Source organism: Morus notabilis, unplaced genomic scaffold, assembly GCF_000414095.1.
Source record: "Morus notabilis unplaced genomic scaffold, ASM41409v2 Scaffold269, whole genome shotgun sequence".
NCBI lineage: Eukaryota > Viridiplantae > Streptophyta > Magnoliopsida > Rosales > Moraceae > Morus > Morus notabilis.
Genome location: NW_010363284.1, coordinates 637009 through 654918, shown reverse-complemented (window position 1 = coordinate 654918; position 17910 = coordinate 637009). Strand labels below are relative to the sequence as shown.

Genomic DNA, 17910 nt, shown 5'->3' with positions numbered 1-17910 from the left:
CCAAAAAAAAAAGTAACCTTGTCCTCAAGGTTAAAGGTGGGAAACTGCTGTTGGATGGCGTCGAAAGGCTCCCAGGTGGATTCGAACTGGCGCCATTTGATCAACACTTCCAAATTGCCGGTTGTAGGAGAATAGTGCGTATCCATGAGTTGCTCAGGTTCCACTTGCAAGGTTAAGTCCTCGGCCAGAATAGGTGGTAATGATTGGGCTTGTATCGCTGGACCAATAGCTTTCTTCAGACGAGACACATGAAAAACAGGATGCAATTTAGCGTGAGCCGGCAATTGTAACTTGTAAGCGACAGGTCCTATGCGAGCAATCACAGGAAAGGGACCATAATAATGAGGAGAAAGCTTCTCATTAACTACGCGCGCCAAAGAGCGGTGACGATAAGGTTGCAGCTTGAGAAAAACCAAGTCGCCTACTTCAAAGGATACATCTCTGCTCTTATTAGCTTGCACCTGCATAGTCTGTTGCGCGTTAAGCAGATTGTCTTTTAATTCCGCTAGCAAAGCGTCTCGCTCACTTAACTGCAAATCCAACTCAGAAGTGGCGGTGGAACCAGGCACATAAGAAACTAATGGTGGAGGATCACGGCCATAGAGGGCCTTGAACGGAGTCATAGCCGCTGAGACATGGTAACTCGTGTTATACCAAAATTCTGCCCATGGTAAATGCCTATACCACTGCCGAGGTGCACCTGAAACAAAGCAACGTAGATACGCCTCCAAACACCTATTGACAACCTCCGTTTGGCCATCCGATTGAGGATGGTAGGCGGTACTCCTACACAAGTGCCCTGCAACCGGAAAAGCTCACTCCAGAAATTACTCAAGAATATTCTATCACGATCTGAAATAATGCTCCTTGGGAAACCATGTAAGCGAACAATTTCTCAAACAAAAGATGCTGCCACTGTTTTGGCAGAAAAAGGATGTTTAAGGGCAACAAAGTGAGCATATTTACTGAGGCGGTCAATCACCACGAAAATAGAGTCGTACCCCTCCAATTTGGGCAGTCCTTCAATAAAATCCATAGAAATATCCTCCCACACCTGGTGGGGCAAGGAAATAGGCTGCAGTAGCCCGCCCGGAGATAAAGTGGATGCCTTATGTTGTTGACAAATAACACACGCAGCCACAAAAGACTCCACGTCCTGCCGCATACCCTTCCAATAGAACTCCATAGCCAACCTTTTATAGGTGCCCACCCACCTTAGATCCTTGAAATTCCCTTAACAACACCTCAATGAGTGGAGAACAGGAAGGAACAACTAACCGGCCCTTATAGATTAAGATATCGCGCTGTAGGGTACACTTTGGGAGTAGAAATGCCCTGGAGCAAGGAATTCCGAATTTTGGCCAACTCCACATCCGCCAAAACCTGCTTCTGCAACTCAGCGATATCTAACACCTTCGGAGTGGACAAAACCATCAACTGTAATCCCATTTGCTGCCTAGACAAAGCATCCGCAGCTTTGTTCTCAATTCCAGGCTTATATTGGATGTCGAAATCATAACCAAGCAACTTACAAAGCCATTTCTGATGCTCCGCACTCACCAAACGTTGTTCCAACAAAAACTTAAACTCTTTTGATCGGTCCGCACGATAAAACACTTCCCTAACAAATAGTGTCACCATTTTTGTAAGGTGAGGACTATGGCCATGAGCTCCCTCTCATAAACTGACTTCGCACGAGCACGCATGGAAAGGACTTGGCTAAAGTAAGCAATTGGCCGCTATTGTTGCATTAGTACTGCGCCAATACCAAACCCCGAAGCATCAATTTCCACCACGAACGGTTGAGAAAAATCCGGTAAAATAAGGGACTGGTACCTCCGTCATAGCACGCTTCAACCGTTGAAAGGCTTCCTCAGCCTCCGAATTCCAATGAAAAGCATCCTTTTTAAGTTGTTGCGTGAGAGGCCAAGAAATGCAGCCATAGCCCTCCACGAACCGCCTATAATAGCCCGTGAGGCCCAAGAATCCCCGCAGCTCCTTAAGCGACTTCGGCGTAGGCCAATTAACCATTGCCTGAATTTTACCCCGATCTGCCGAAACTCCATCCTTGGACACAATGTGCCCCAAATATTCCAAACACTCTTGTGCAAAAACACACTTTTTTTGGTTAAGATACAAATCATTCTCTTCCAAAACCGAAAGAACCATGTCCAAGTGCACCCAATGCTCCTCCCAAGAAGCGTTGTACACCAAAATATCATCAAAGAAAACCAACACAAAAACTTTAAACTCTTTTGATCGGTCCGCACAATAAAACACTTCCCTAACAAATAGTGTCGCCATTTTTGTATGGTGAGGACTATGGCCATGAGCTCCCTCTCATAAACCGACTTCGCACGAGCACGCGTGGAAAGGACTAGGCTAAAGTAAGCAATTGGCCGTTGTTGTTGCATTAGTACTGTGCCAATACCAAACCCTGAAGCATCAGTTTCCACCACGAACGGTTGAGAAAAATCCGGTAAAATAAGGACTGGTACCTGATACGAACCCCGCCAACAACGTGACGAAACCTGAAACCAAATATGAAATTACGATTCAAGATCTATCAAGAATTGATGGAAACCGCGACCCGTTGCTTAGCAAAGCAAGAACCTTGGTATGGTGAAGACGCTACGAACGAGTACGGAAAATCCGTTTGATAATTCAAGTTGAACGCTACAAGGAAACCTTGATAAGCTCGGAATAGTTTCTTCAAGAACTCAAGAAGAATATCTCACAATGTGAATAAAACATCAAAACTTTTTTATTAATCGAATTTCAGCCTTAAATAGCCGAGAATAACATGAAGAGTTTAAAAATTGTAAAAGTCCTATTATACCCTTAATGAGGTAGACGCCTAAAGCAAGATAATCACCTAAAGATAAGATAACACGCCTAAAGAAAACTCCTAGGGAAGGAATATGAATTTGAATCTAACTCCTTCCTTAAAAATGCCTATTATGCAATTTAAATGTTTAAACTAAAACTTAAATCTAAAAAGATAGAATGATAATGAAATCAAATCCTCATCCGCAATCTTGAAATGATCTCTTGCTGGAAATTGCGCCTAAAGCCTCTTGGACTTTCCTTTGCACGTGTATCATGGGATGACATGCAAATGATTGGCTTTCTTCCAGATCGACTTTGATGACTACTACCAGCCTTTGTTCACCCTCAGTAGTGAACACTCTCTCTTCTTGTTGTAGAACTCTCCGGACTAGGTTATTTAACTCTTCTTTACACCTTTTAGCTCGATACCTCATCACCGGACCAACTGGGACTTGAATCGGATTGTGAATATTCCTTGCATCCCTGATGTACTCATCAGTACCTCCATCATAGCACGCTTCAACCGTTGAAAGGCTTCCTCAATCTCCGAATTCCAATGAAAAGCATCCTTTTTAAGTTGTTGCATGAGAGGCTAAGAAATGCGGCCATAGCCCTCCACGAACCGCCTATAATAGCCCGTGAGGCCCAAGGATCCCCGCAGCTCCTTAAGCGACTTCGGCATAGGCCAATCAACCATTGCCTGAATTTTACCCCGATCTGCCAAAACTCCATCCTTGGAGACAATGTGCCCCAAATATTCCAAACGCTCTTGTGCAAAAACACACTTTTTTTGGTTAAGATACAAATGATTCTCTTCCAAAACCGAAAGAACCATGTCCAAGTGCACCCAATGCTCCTCCCAAGAAGCGTTGTACACCAAAATATCATAAAAGAAAACCAACACGAAGTCTCATAGAAAGGGCTTACGAACTTCATTCATCAAGGATTGGAATGTAGCCGGGGTATTCGTAAGTCCAAAGGGCATAACAAGAAACTCATAATGACCTTGATGTGTACGAAAAGCTGTCTTTGGAATATCCGCATCACTCATACGAATTTGATGATACCCCAACTTCAAATCCAATTTAGTAAAAACAGTGGCCCCATACAACTCATCCAATAACTCCTCAATTACCGGAATAGGAAATATATCCGGTATTGTTGCCTTATTAAGAGCTCGGTAATTAACACAAAATCGCCAACTGCCATCCTTTTTCTTTTACAAGCAACAGCCAATATTTCTCCCACCAAACGCTCAATTTCATCCTTTTGGAAGTGAGGATATGATAGGTTTTAGAGAAGAATCAATTAGGATTAGGGCTGAATTAGGGCTTATTATTATTAATCAAATCAACTTAAAGACAAATCCTGACCTACAATTCGAGAGGTAGGTCAATCTCTCCAAAACTCCTAATTATTCCTAATAACTTGACAAAACTCAGCATAAACATAATTAACTTGCTAATGCCCTCTTTATACTAAAGCCCTAAATCCATAAAATACCAAAAGATTAATCTGGCCCCCTAACCCTACGCCTAACATAAGTCTGTAGGGGCTTGGGCTTAACAAGGGCTGTACCTTCATGTAGAATAATACGATGATCCTTCACCCTATGAGGAGGCAAACCGGTCGGCATGTTAAGGACAACATTATGCTTATGCAGCAGTGACTGAAGCGGCAGACTAGATTCGGGTCCCTTATCCATCCTCTCCTCCATCCGCATGGAACACAATTCCAAATAGATTCCGCTGCCTTCATGGCGAATCGTGCGCATCATTGCCTTAAGAGAAACTGCCGATTTTGCAAGACTAACATCCCCTTGTAGAACAACTCCTTCCCCCCTTATTTTGAACTTCATTACTTGAGTCTTCCAATTAACATGCATACTACCCAAGGTTTCTAACCATTGCATGCCCAAAATTACATCGATTCCTCTCAATTCCAATGGTAAAAAATTTTCCACAATAGTAAATTTTCGCATTGCCAACACAAGCTCCTTACAAATTTCTTGTCCTTGCACTGATTCTCCCGTTCCAATTTGCACACCAAAACCAGTCATAGGAGTAATCGGTAATGACAACTTGGAAACTAAAGCTACGAAAATGAAATTGTGTTGCACCGGAATCGATTAGAACTATTACCTCACGATGGCCGATTTCCCCCTTGACTTTCATTATCTTCGGTGTAGTGAATCCCATGACTGAATTTAATGACAATTCAATCACCTCCGGCTGCAAGATCTCTTCCGCCTCTGCCTTGGAGTCCTCTAAATCAAATGCATCCATGTCTCACTCATCCTCATCACTTACTAACATGATCCTCAATTCTTTTTTCTCGCAACGATGGCCTACCGTAAACTTCTCATCACAATGAAAACATAATCCCCGATTCTGCTTTTCTTGTAACTCTGAATCGAAAAGCTTTTGAAATGGAAATTCTTTTTTTGATTTCTCAGGTTTCTCCATTCCATAACCAGGTGGGGGCTGGTTCACCACACCTCCAAGTCCATTTCCACTCGACTGTTACCTCCCTAGGCGATAGACACCCATATCTCTTCACAACAGCATGTTTTTCTCCTCAATTCGTTGTGTTGTGTCCATGATTTCAGTTAGCCCCGCAGGTTTAAGAAGCCGCAACTCCGCCCTAATTTCAGCCTTTAATCCATTGACAAAGATACCTTCCAGAATTTCTTCCGGCACATCGTGTAATGGGGCTGCGGAGACTTCAAACCTTCAACGATATTCAATCACCATGCTCACTTGCTGCAGAGCTAAGAACCTCTCACATAAATTCCCCTCTTGTGAGGAACGAAACCTCTATAAAAGTGCCACCTTGAATTCCGCCCAATTGACAAATGGCCGGCGCTTATTTTGCCACTAAAACCAAGAGAGAGCATCTTCTTCCAAGGCTTCTGCTGTGATTATTTTTTCCTTCTCCAAAAAATGGTTGATGGAGAAAAACTGTTCCATTCGAAACACCCAACCATCTAGGTCATCAACACTAAATATAGGATAATGCAAGTGTTTCCTTCTCACCGGTGGCCAATTATCCTCCCCCCACAGCTCTGGCAACTCCCCATTGTAGCCCTCCAAATCCTCGGGTAGACCCACTCCATGTCCCGGAAATCTCCCGTCAAACTCCCCCTTCTCCCACGCTGTTCTCCTTCCAAAAATTCTCCATCCACCTCTGCAAACAGACTTGCCGGCCTTGAGTCCTTCAAAACGTCCATCCACTCTCGATTTGAATCCACCCTCCGCCGCCTGGTAACCCTCTTCCCAAACAGAACCCAAGCGGAATCCTTCATGAGCCCTAGGAATCGCAATTCGCTCCTTTCCGCGCAGAAGAACTCCACCGATCGGATCAATACCGCCGCCGACTCCACGCAACTCACCACGTCCTTCACCAGCGAAAACCCTAGGTTTGACCGATTCCCCAAATTGTGCTCAAATTCCTCCACTTGACCCACAAGTTCGCGTCGCTCCCCCATGGCCTGCGTATCATAACCCTCGCGAACCCCAACCCCGCAGCCATCACGAACTCCAACGGCGACGGTTCCAGATCCCTCCGCCCTCGATCCTGTCATCGCTTGCGCCGTCAGTAACCACAACTGCTCCTCCATGAAACGACGCAGATCCGCCATATTTTGGCTCATCTCTGCCCTAACTTCATCGATTCCCTTTTCCAGCGAAGCCATGATCTGTTGCATCTCCTTCTCCATGGATTCAGACTTTTCTTCCGTTTTCTTGCCCGCAGCCATCTCCCAGAACAACGCTCTGATACCAAATTGTTAAGCCTGTGCTGATCAAAAGAAAATCTAGGAACAAAGAGGAAGAACCAGAATTCTCTTATTCAGTAATGGAAGATTTACAAGTATACAGCAGACTTCGAGGGTCTGCAAGTCTCCCCTGCTTGGTCACAGCCAAGACTTTCAAGAACTGATTACAGTTTCAACAACTAGTTTCCTGCCTACTCAATAATCCTTCTTCCTATTTATATCAACCCCTCTGCTAACCGACTTCTAACTAATTCCCCCTCTTCTAACACTCACACCCGAGCCACCTTCTAATTTCCCGCTCCTACCCCTCTCTTATTCCTCCTAATATACACTTGTCTAAGCAGTGGCTTATCATACACTAATTAGGAGGCAATTCTCATTCTAAATTGTGGTATGAACCAATTTTCCTGGGATTTCACTTTATCTTTAATCACCAATTCCACTTATATCTCCTTTAAGATAATCAGTGACCGTCTAAATTACCCTTGAATATCATTTTATCTTTTATGAGAAAGTTTGATGTCAATATGGCATCAATAACGGTAGATAGGAAAAAGGCTGATAGCCCATAATGTTTTACTGTAAAACAAGAAAGCCAATAAAAATGTTTCCACTAGAATCACGTCATATGGAGTAGGATCACCCCCATAAATAGAAAAAGATTATGAAGGGAAACAAAAAGCGAACACACCTCTACAGCTTGTCAAAAACAGAAACAATTGAAAAAAGTACAAGAAAGAGAACAGAAATGAATTTATTAATAAGCTGCAGAAGCACACTAAGATGATGAAATAAATCATGAAAGCAAATAATTACAGAAGCCATCAGGCAAAATAGAGGAATTCATATTTCCTATTCTTAAACAAAACTACAATTGGCTAGTCCCATAGTCAACAATAAGGGAGGATTGACGTAAACAACACACACATTACAAGAATTTATATGATAAGAGTAAATCAGCACTACATAATCTAACAAAAATTACCATGAGCAAAAATCAATGAGCAATCCAAATGGCAAATAGGACAAACACTTTACGTTATCTGTGTTTGCAGTGGGTATTAGTGGATGGTGGTGAACAAGAAAGGCACATTTCTCACCTGCAATCAGCATAAAAGAACAAGAGAAAATGAGAAAGGAGAACCAACCTGCCTGACAATGAATGGCTCTCCCGCAAGACTCAAAGGCTCAGTCAAAACAGTCAGAAAACCATTCATATTCCCATAAACAATGTCAGTTAAGGGCCGATCACCCACCTATCACAAAAATTAAATAAAATAACTATGCCATTAGCCTAATCCAAAATAAAAACTCCAACAAAAGTTTAAGAACTCTTTGATTCTCATATACCATAATGAGTTCAGATGATTTGCAACCAAAGTGCATCTCAATTTCTTCTGCTGACCCAGCCGGTTTCTTTACTCCTAGAGGGTGACATTAGAAATAACCACGTAAATGCTATGTGAAAAGTCATCGCTTTCGAGAATGTAACACGAATGGACCTAATTCAAAACCTTGCAAAAAAGATCAAAGCTCAAAATTGATAAATAAATACTCACTGTGCCTTATGACTTTAATTCCAATAGCCCGCTCAAGCACCCTAGCTTTTGAACCATCATGATCGTACTCATACAGCCCTAAACAATCATATCAAAAGGGCATTATTAACACAACACATTGGCGAAAAGACCCCAAACAAGTAATAATTGTTGAGGGTCTGGTGCCTAATAATTGCATGATTCAGAGACGGCACGCACATCGACCTAATTATACTTATGTTGCCCTTACATTAAACTTTTAGTTAGGGTATTTTAGACTTTCCAGTTCGAGAGTCGGAGGGGAAATGAGCAGTGGCGGAGCCAGAATTTTACGGGGCCTAAACTAAAAACGTGAAAAATGCTAATAAAATCAACTTCTAATATTTTTAGATAAATACTAAATATGTATAGACTATTGAACATACTTGAGTAATAAAGATTTTAGCAAGTAAATTAGATAAGAAAAATTATTTAGCATGTACATAATACTTATGAGAAAATAGTAGCTGCAAGTGCCAAAAGAGGAAAAAAAGGATCTCTATGCAAGGCACATTTGAATGAATACATATTACTTCAATAAGGGTAAATTAGAGAAAATGTGCATGTGAGAAAGTCGTAATTGAGAAGGTTTGAAAAAAATTTCTTAATTAGGGACACAGTTTGAGAAAAAATATTTTAACGTGAAATTTTTTATATAGCTTAGATTATGTCCAAAAATATTTTAGAAGGGACCAATTTGAAAGAAAAATTGTTTTCATAAGAATAAATTAGAGAAAAAAAATTAGTTAGGTACATTTAAAGTATAAGATTTAATAGGAAAGATCAAAAGAACAATAAGAAATAAAATAATTTGAGATTCGATTTTGTGAGGATAAGTTAAAATTTTTATTGATAAGGGGGGCATATATGGAAATTTTTTGAGAAAACATATACAAAAATTCAAATATCCAGGGGGGCACTGGAAATGAAGCCTATGGTTTTCTTGCAATTTTGTTCGTCATACTAAATCTCTGCAGCAGTTGAAAATGGACATATCATTCATATTAAAGTAAATTACTAAAGATCTTATGTACTTATTTATTCCTTTCTTCTTCGATTTTATTGCTCTCGACGGCAAAGAACTATCACATCTAATTCTCAAACAACAACTTTTCTTAGTTTTGCCTATAGCTTCTACTTTACTAACAAAACTCCTTAGAATGAATAGGTCTTAGATTTTTATTACTTACACTTAATTAATACCCTTTAATCAAAGCATTATATCAATAAAAGGTATTAATCAAGAATAAAGGGTAAAAATCTTAAGACAATGCATTCAAAGTGAGTTCACCAATTTTCTCAACAAGGAAATGAAACCACCAAGATTTTAGACACATGTACACATTCACACATCCAACCACTTGAGCTAGCCTCAAGTGGCAACAACAACAACAATAATAAAAACAAGAAAAGTTGGCATATGAAACATGTGCAAAAATTACCGGCAGAGTTACTGAAAACCGCAATGTTGGGGCCAAAGACGGATTTGCACTGCTCAAATGAAGGCGCGAGAGGACCCCAAAGTCTCAACGAGTAAGGCACGGTGAGAGTATTATCCTTATCAAACACAACGCCCTTGAAACCCCTTCTCCGGAGCTCCTCCCAATCAATGTAGCCAATATCCTTCACGGCGACGTGAGGGAGAGCCAAATGGCGGTCTCTCACGACCACTCCGACCGCGCAAACGATCGCACCGGTGTTAAACCTCTGTCCCAAGGCGGCTTTCAAGTCCACCCACCACATGTTTGTGAAAAGTCCCTTAGCGGTCTTGGTTTCGCCGTTGCCTTGTTCTTCCTCGTTTTCACCAATTTGGGCTTCTGGGTCTAGGTTTTCCGACGAGTTGTTGCCGGTGGAAGAGAAAAATTGAAGAACCAGTGGGGGGTTCTGATATGGGTCGGATTCGGTGCTTTTGTGACGTCTTTCTTGAGGTTTGATGTAGCTGTGGGCTTGAGCTAGAGGGATTGAAGATGGGTTTCTGGAGTGAGAAACGTCTCGTTTGGGAAAGGATTGGAGGGTGAATTTCTTGGTTGGGTGGGGAATGAGATGGTGGAAGTGAAAATGGTTGAAACAATTGGGCAACGGATGATGAGGAGCAGATATCGACTGCATTTCTAATGTTTTGTTAGAAAGGATTTTAATCTTGTTTGGTTACTGGATAGTAATAATTAATTTCCAAGTGGCTGAATATGGTTTTTTGCTGGAGAAGGCCCGTGGGTGGCCCATGGACGGGTGGGCATGGTGCAAAGTTATAACCCGAATGCCACTGTGAGCATTGAGCATCTCGGGAGTGAATTACTATAATATCTGTTTAGTTCGCTGATTTGAGTTTTTAATTTGAGTTAAGATTTGACTTTATATAAAAACTTTTTACTGTAACAAAAAAGTTAAATGTGACTGTTTCTGATAACTTTTTATTGTAGCAAAACTCGAATCGGTGAAAAGAACGGAACTTTAAACTATTAGTTCATATTAATTCCACTAATGAACCACTTTAAATCTCACTTTGACACTGATTTTTCAAACGGGTGTGAATTATAAGAATATTAGTTCGAGTTAATTCCACAAATGATTCTTGAGTTTTATCTTCAATCTCACTTTGAATCATGATTTTTTAAACATATCACAGTTGGTTTTAGATGTTTTATTTTGTTTTAGTTTCAATCTTTGCGTTAACTATAGTTAAATTTTGATGGATTCCATTAACTATGTGTCTTGAGACTATATGTGAAAATTAACTTTTAGTTTTTTGTATTTTTTTAGTCCTTAAACTTTATATGTTTCAAATTTTAGTCTCTAATTTCTATAAATTCCGTCAAATATGTAACAATAAGCTAACAGAATGACCGAAATTAAAATAGATTAAAATCTCAAGAACCAACTATAATGTATTTTAAAATGCAATAACTAAAGTGGAATTGGATAAATCTCATAAACTATTTGTAAGATTAACCTTATTAGTTATAAAGCAACTCAATATTACTTTTGGTAAAAACTTAAGCTTAATTTTTATATCAAACCCCATTTCAAAAAAAGAATTATATGAAAACGGTACGGATTAAAATTATCTCAAAACAAATATTAATGTCAATTGTATATTTAGTATTGAAAAATGTGATAATAATATATAATGTGATAACAAACATTATACTCTAATCCATAATGTTATTTCAAATATATAATTTATTTTTTACTATAATTATTAAGTTTTAAAAATTGTAAAAGCAAAGTTTTAAGTTTTAAAAATTTGTTTGAAAATACAAATGCTGCAGTGATTAAATAAAAACATAAACATATTAACTAATAGCAATTAAATGTTAAATTTATTATATGCTAAATTGTGAGACAAATAACATTATATTACAGAGTATATTTTACATTTAAATGTTAAATATATTATTGATACATCTATTAATACTACTTTGTTAAAAGTTTACGTTTGATTTTTAATAACAATATACTTCAGTAATATACAGTAACTTACACGCATTTCACGATTACAACGATTCTATTTGCACCTAGGATTGATTAGGTCAACACTTTTATTACCCAGAAAGAATAGACAGCCACTTTTATCTTTCAATTTGACGGTAAAAGTTGGATTAAAAACCGGAAAAAGTTCATCTCCTATTGACAAGAAATTTTTTTTTTTCATCTAATAACTTGTTGGGTTCAAATAGAAGATTGTTTCTTCAGCAAAATAGAGGGTTGTTTAACTAATTGTTTTTTTGGTCACCCGTCTATATCATTATTTCCTTTTTTCGTAAATGTTTTTTTGTTGCCTTTTATGAGAAAATGATTACATGTATACATCGGATTATCGGGACCTACTCTATGTTTTTTAAATAGAAAATATTTGGAGGGAATTAATGAATTTTAAGAATGATTTGTTGGTAGAGTATTAAAGAAATAAAAATAAAACTTATAGCACTATCGATGGAGATATCTATACTTATATCTTTTTTTACTTTTTTATCTAAACCTGCATCTTTTTTACTTTTTTTCATTTATTACAAAAGGTTTAAATCATATTACCTTTTTAAAAAACAAATTGTTAAACTGTAACACCTAATTTTGAAATTTCATACCCATAAATAGAGATACAACAATGGGCCGGCTCAGGCCCATCCTGACACAATGATGGGCCGAGCCGGCACGGCCCGTCATTGTTCAAGGTACGGTTCAGCCCATAAATATTAGTGGGCTGGGTTGGGCCAACATATATCGGCCTATAGGCCAGCCCGCACGACCCATGAAAAATCATGGGCCAGACCGGGCTGAGCCGGCCCGTCAGGCCCATAATGGACCAGCCCAACCCGGCCCATCTAGGCCTATAATGGCCCGATCCAGCCCAGCCCATCTAGGTCCATAATATTTTTATGTTTTTTTTCTTTTTTTTAGTAATTTTGTAAACATCTTATGTATAATTATCCTTATTGTACTCTTTTTTTCTTACCAATGCTATGTCCCATTGAGTTTTCCTTAGAAAGATTTTTATTTATTGAGGTAATCGTAAATAAAATATCATTTTTCATATTTACATTGACTATTCAAACTTATATATTTGTTAACTTGTTTAAAAATTTAAAAATTAAAATTAAAAATTAAAAAATTAAAAATTACATGCTTAGATGGGCTCGTCCATCTAAACCCATGATGGGCCTTGAGTGGGCCGGCCCATTCAAGGCCCGTGACACGGCCCATCCTGGCCCGCGGCACGGCCCAGCCTAGTCCACGTAAAATTGGTCCGTGGTGTGGGCTGAACCGAGGTCATTCTTATACGGGCCAATCCAGCCCGGCCCACAAAATTTGTGGCTAGGCCGGCCCAGGCCGCAGCCCACAGGAGCCTAAGGACAACGGGTCAGCCGGGCCGGGCCAAGCTGACCCGTTCTTGCATCTCTACCCATAAAATTTGACTTCTTTAAGTTTTACGACAATAAAAAAAAGAGTGCGTTACTTTATGGGGTTATCATTGCTTTTAGACCAACGATTTCTCCGGCCAACATCCTACAACTCCACCTTTTATTTTTCACAACAAAGGTCTCACCTCCTTTTGGTTGCTTTTCCTTCCCTTCTCCATTTTAGATTAAACGAATCACCTTTCTCCGGCTGACGAGAAAACGAAAGACAAGCTTGGAACACTTGTTTTTTTTATCCCTCCGTTTAAATGAAATTGAATATTTGTGATACATATTTAAAGATATCTACTATTTAGTTTTTAAAAAAAATTTATATGAGACTTTTTTTAGTACATTAATATATCGGCATGCTAAGTTTTATGTCCGTCAGATCTACATAAAATCACGTAAAAGTTAAAAAAACGCATAATTAATGGTTAAAAAAATATGACTTACCAATATGTCAGGCGCACCAAAAAATCACCTTATTGTTAATCATAACTTTAATTTGTTATATATTTTTATGTATATATACTGTAGGAATTTGGCTTTGTGAAATTATCAAATTTGGATTGAGTTTAGGAATGAATTCATGAGCAATTTTTTTATCTCTAAAATTAGTTTTTACAGTCACTTTTTTCCCATAAATAGTTTTTGAACTGAAAAAATAAATCCTATGGATGGTACCTCTGTTAGATTTTGAAATTGAAACCGTTAAATTAGACATCCTTGAACTTTTGTCCATGTATTTATTTACATGACGTACTTTTTTTTTGCTAATTATTTTCTTAATAGTAACATTAGGCATATTTCGCAAGATTGTTAGAAAAGTTGTGAGAAGTTTGTTACACGCAGCATAATGGATTTAAGTTTTTCTAACCATGACCGATTGTATGATGTTATATAAAATTAGTATTAGTGATTGTTATTACCTATTTGGCAATTAATTTTTGAATGATCAAAATATTTCAAAACCTCTAGATCTTTCTTATTATTTCCATTTTCCTTGAATCAACTAGTGTGTGGGCATCAACAAATCTTCTAGAAAAATTCTTGAATGCTCCAAGAATATGACTGATGCTTCTCATTTCTACCCTTCTTGATTATAAACTATCAATGAAGCTGTAAGTTTGGGCTGAGGCCAAACGGAATGGTCCAAGGCCTGTTATTGTTGGACCGGGTTGAAGTTTCAAGTTCAAAACCTTATTCCGGCAAGCTTAGAACGACCTAAATACCATGTATTTAAATTTTTTTTTAAAAATACCTCATAAAGTTATGGGGTAGGCCGAGCCGGCCTTAAGTCTGTCGAGCTTTAGGGCTAGGCTTGGCGAGCCTCTCCCCTTTAACTACCAAACACCAAAGTGGTGTGCTTGACAATTCTCAAACGAGGCAATAAAAGATTGCATACAATAATGAAGAAAGGAGACAAATACTTTTAGAATGCATGAAGCTGACCACAAGAGGGTTTATTTATAGTATTATAGTTTTATTGAGATTGGGTTCTCCACTCTTTACGTGGGGCGTGTGGTGTATATTTCCACATGGATTTTGCACAGATCAAGCTCATTACTCCAAAAGCATGTAATTTTGGCCAAATCACAATCATTGCTTAGTGTAGCATCCTGCTTTATATTTCAATAAATAAAGCACTTTTATAATGATGAAATTATAATAAAGTACAATACAAAAATGAATCTTGATGTTCTCGTACAACTCAATGTTTTTGTACATGTTGATCCCATGCTCTAGCGTCGTAGTGACACATAATTACAACTATAAGTAAGAAGATGATGATGGATAACATAATAAAGTTTATAGCTATTAAAAAACTATCATCATAAAAATTAAGAAGAAGGAGATTGTTGAGGAACATTTTTAAAGAGTGAAATTTGTGGATGAACATGAAGGTTAGAAAACTCAATTATTTATAAGGTAAAAACTAGTCATTTTTTACCATTAAAATAGTGACTGGATAATTTTGCCCTTAGTTATTATGAACAATATTATGACCATTGGAATAACCGTTAGGATCAGTGATAGGACGATTTTTGTCGTTATTATCTGTTAGTAATAATTTTCTGATTATTTGAAGAAAATAACTGTCAGAAGAATATTTGGATGATTTTACCCTTGGTTAATATTTTGAGGAAAATATAATTAGAAATATCAATCGATGTTTGAAACTATAGAGAATTATGGAGAAGACCATAAGGAATAATAGTAAAGTCAGAATTCAATTTTGATAGCCCGAGGTACTAGTTTTAAGAAAAGGACATTTTAGGAATAAATAATTATGAGCCGAGATGACTAGATAAAATTTGACAGAAAATTTAATACCCTCAAGTGTAAGTCAAGAATTATGATGAAGAAATCAGAAGTCAAAAAGGATGAATATAAAGGGTAGAAATTGAAGTTTCACTATCGGGCCCAAATAGTAGCAGGCCAATAAATAATGCCTGGCCTAAATAAATAAAAAACAGAGAGAAAGATCATAAGGGAGTGTCTGCAAGGATAAGAAGATCATGTATGAATTATTATAGAAATATAATATTTTTATCAAAGGTTACTATTCATAAATAATATTTTATTATGCATAATAACTGCATAGTACCCCAGAGTTTTCTTATAAATAAGCCTTCATAATTCATTATTTATTGTCCCAGAATTTTAGAAATGAAATTCTTTCTCTCTTCCTCTCTCTAAAATACTTCTTCTTAGTGGAGGTTCTAGCTCTAGTCTTCGAGGTTGGAGTTCTGTTGATAAGGTACGAGTTCTAAACTCATTACTATTTAGGTTTTATAGTTTTGTTTTAATATGGTACTGCTTAGATAAATAATCCAGGTTAATCCATTATAAGTCATTGTAATGCTCGATTATTGTATACATGCATAGTGCCCGTATACGTGAATAGTCTCCGAATGCATAAATAGTCCTTATATGCATGAATAGTACTTATATGTGTGAATAGTACACGTGAATAATACCGTATATGTGAATAGTACCATATGCATGATCCATACCGTATGAGTGAACAATACTGTACTATACCCATGAATACTGTATATGTGAACTTTATGGACTCTGAACAAATGACTGAAGGACCAAATGATTGGACCCAATGGACAACATGACGGGACAAGTTTATGGACTTGAAAAGTAAAGTAAAAATGGAATAGCAATACCATATGTTTAGTTATTATGTTAGTATTATTAAGCTATTTTAGTTACAAATATAGTATTGTGATTTTTATTATATTGGTTAGGAGTGTATTTTTCAACAGGAAGCTGAGACAAAGTAAGTAAAGTTCTCACCTACAACACAAGTTAAAATATATTAAAAACTATGTTCAATACGTTTATACTTGCTATATTCTAGTTATAACTTCTCATACAGTATCTTTGCATTTGATATGTTAAAGCATTACATTCACTTTAAAGTTAGAAGATAACAGGATATGCTGCCTAGGTAATTATTCAGAAATTATTTCAAGGCCAAGTGTCTTCATAGGAGTGCAGATCTCAACAGAGGTTATTAAGCCAATAGTTAGCAATTAAAAAGTTAAAGTTTACTCAGGCAATATTCTTCAAGGTCCTAAGAGGAACAAAAAGGATGAAGCAAAGTATGAGCATAAATGAGTTTTAACTTTTATATGAGATAATGACTTTGCTTACTAAGCGTTAGCTTATCAGTTTGTTTATACTTGTGTTGTAAATAAGGAAAAAGGTACATTGAATTAAACTGGAAAATGAACAAAGTGTCAAGTTGAAGTGTTAGTACATATAGAACTGACTGTTGGGAGAAAAGGTTAAAAATGGACACTATTATATTTTAAATAATTACGAGTGTGTATTTAAGACTTAATGGTGTGAAATTTTATGAAGTATGTTATGTAACAAAAGTTTAAATTTATTCAAATTTTTATATAGTACGCTGTTATCAACTATTGTAATATATTATATTCATATCTTTATAATAATTACATTTTAAAATGGATGTTACACTTAGATAGACAATTTATGAAATCATCTCATAAAATAATTAATAAATAAAATTGGACCATATTTTTCTTGATATTTAAAATAAAGTAATTTATTCAAAAAAAAAAGTAATTTATATTATCACAATATAGTTATGCACGCGCCACATAGTCCCAAGAGAACGCGCACGCCCACGCTGCCTCAAAGCCCCTGCATTCATGGGCGAATTTTATGCAGTTTCAGGAGACAGAATAATTTCATGAAAATTTTATTAGTCCATTCCAAAAATTGTTAGAGCTAGAAAAGAACCAAATATAGCCACATAATTTAAACGTAAATAATTAGATTTAATTAACTCTTGATTGCGTCAAATATAACTTCTAACTTGCCTTTGTTATACAATAAATACAAAGTTATCTTAACTAATGTTAGATGCTATAGTGAAGTTTTAAATAACGATTTCAAGTGTTATATATAGTAGAACCAAAATGCCTAATGATTCCGGACGAAATATCTCGTCAAGAAAGGAAAAAAAAAAAAAAAAACTGGAATATCTTCCCTCCAAGTAATTTGTGCCGATGAAAAGAAGGATATATGTCTAGGCAAAATAATAATAATAATAATAATAATGTCTTATAGTTAGTTATGTATGTATGTAGGTATGATATATATATATATATATATGAGTTTTCAATGATCTATTAAATATATAAATTAATGACATTGGGTGATTAGAATCAAATCTCATAAATATTGCGTTAAACTTTTTTAGTCAACTATTTAATTTATATTACAATTTTTTTATCAACTATTTAATTTATATTACAACTGTCAATTTAATATTTTATAATTAAAT

The 17910-nt window shown here is 36.9% G+C and overlaps 1 protein-coding gene across 4 annotated transcripts in view; it reads right to left on the bottom strand.

The window, feature by feature from the left end:
• Positions 1–10324, bottom strand: part of LOC21404264 — a 12160-nt gene extending 1836 nt beyond the window's left edge. Inside the window, exons 1-5 of one of the 4 annotated variants that reach the window (XM_024169348.1) lie at positions 9624–10324; positions 8164–8241; positions 7955–8028; positions 7753–7860; positions 7609–7647 (exon numbers count right to left, since the gene is read on the bottom strand). In XM_024169348.1, coding sequence (XP_024025116.1) covers positions 7639–7647; positions 7753–7860; positions 7955–8028; positions 8164–8241; positions 9624–10290 — 936 coding nt within the window. In that variant the 5' untranslated portion in view covers positions 10291–10324 and the 3' untranslated portion in view covers positions 7609–7638. Of the gene's footprint in view, positions 1–7589; positions 7705–7752; positions 7861–7954; positions 8029–8163; positions 8242–9623 lie in introns of those variants that run through there. The other 3 variants (XM_024169347.1, XM_024169350.1, XM_024169349.1) reach the window with 3 other exon arrangements.
• Positions 10325–17910: the final 7586 nt, after the last annotated feature.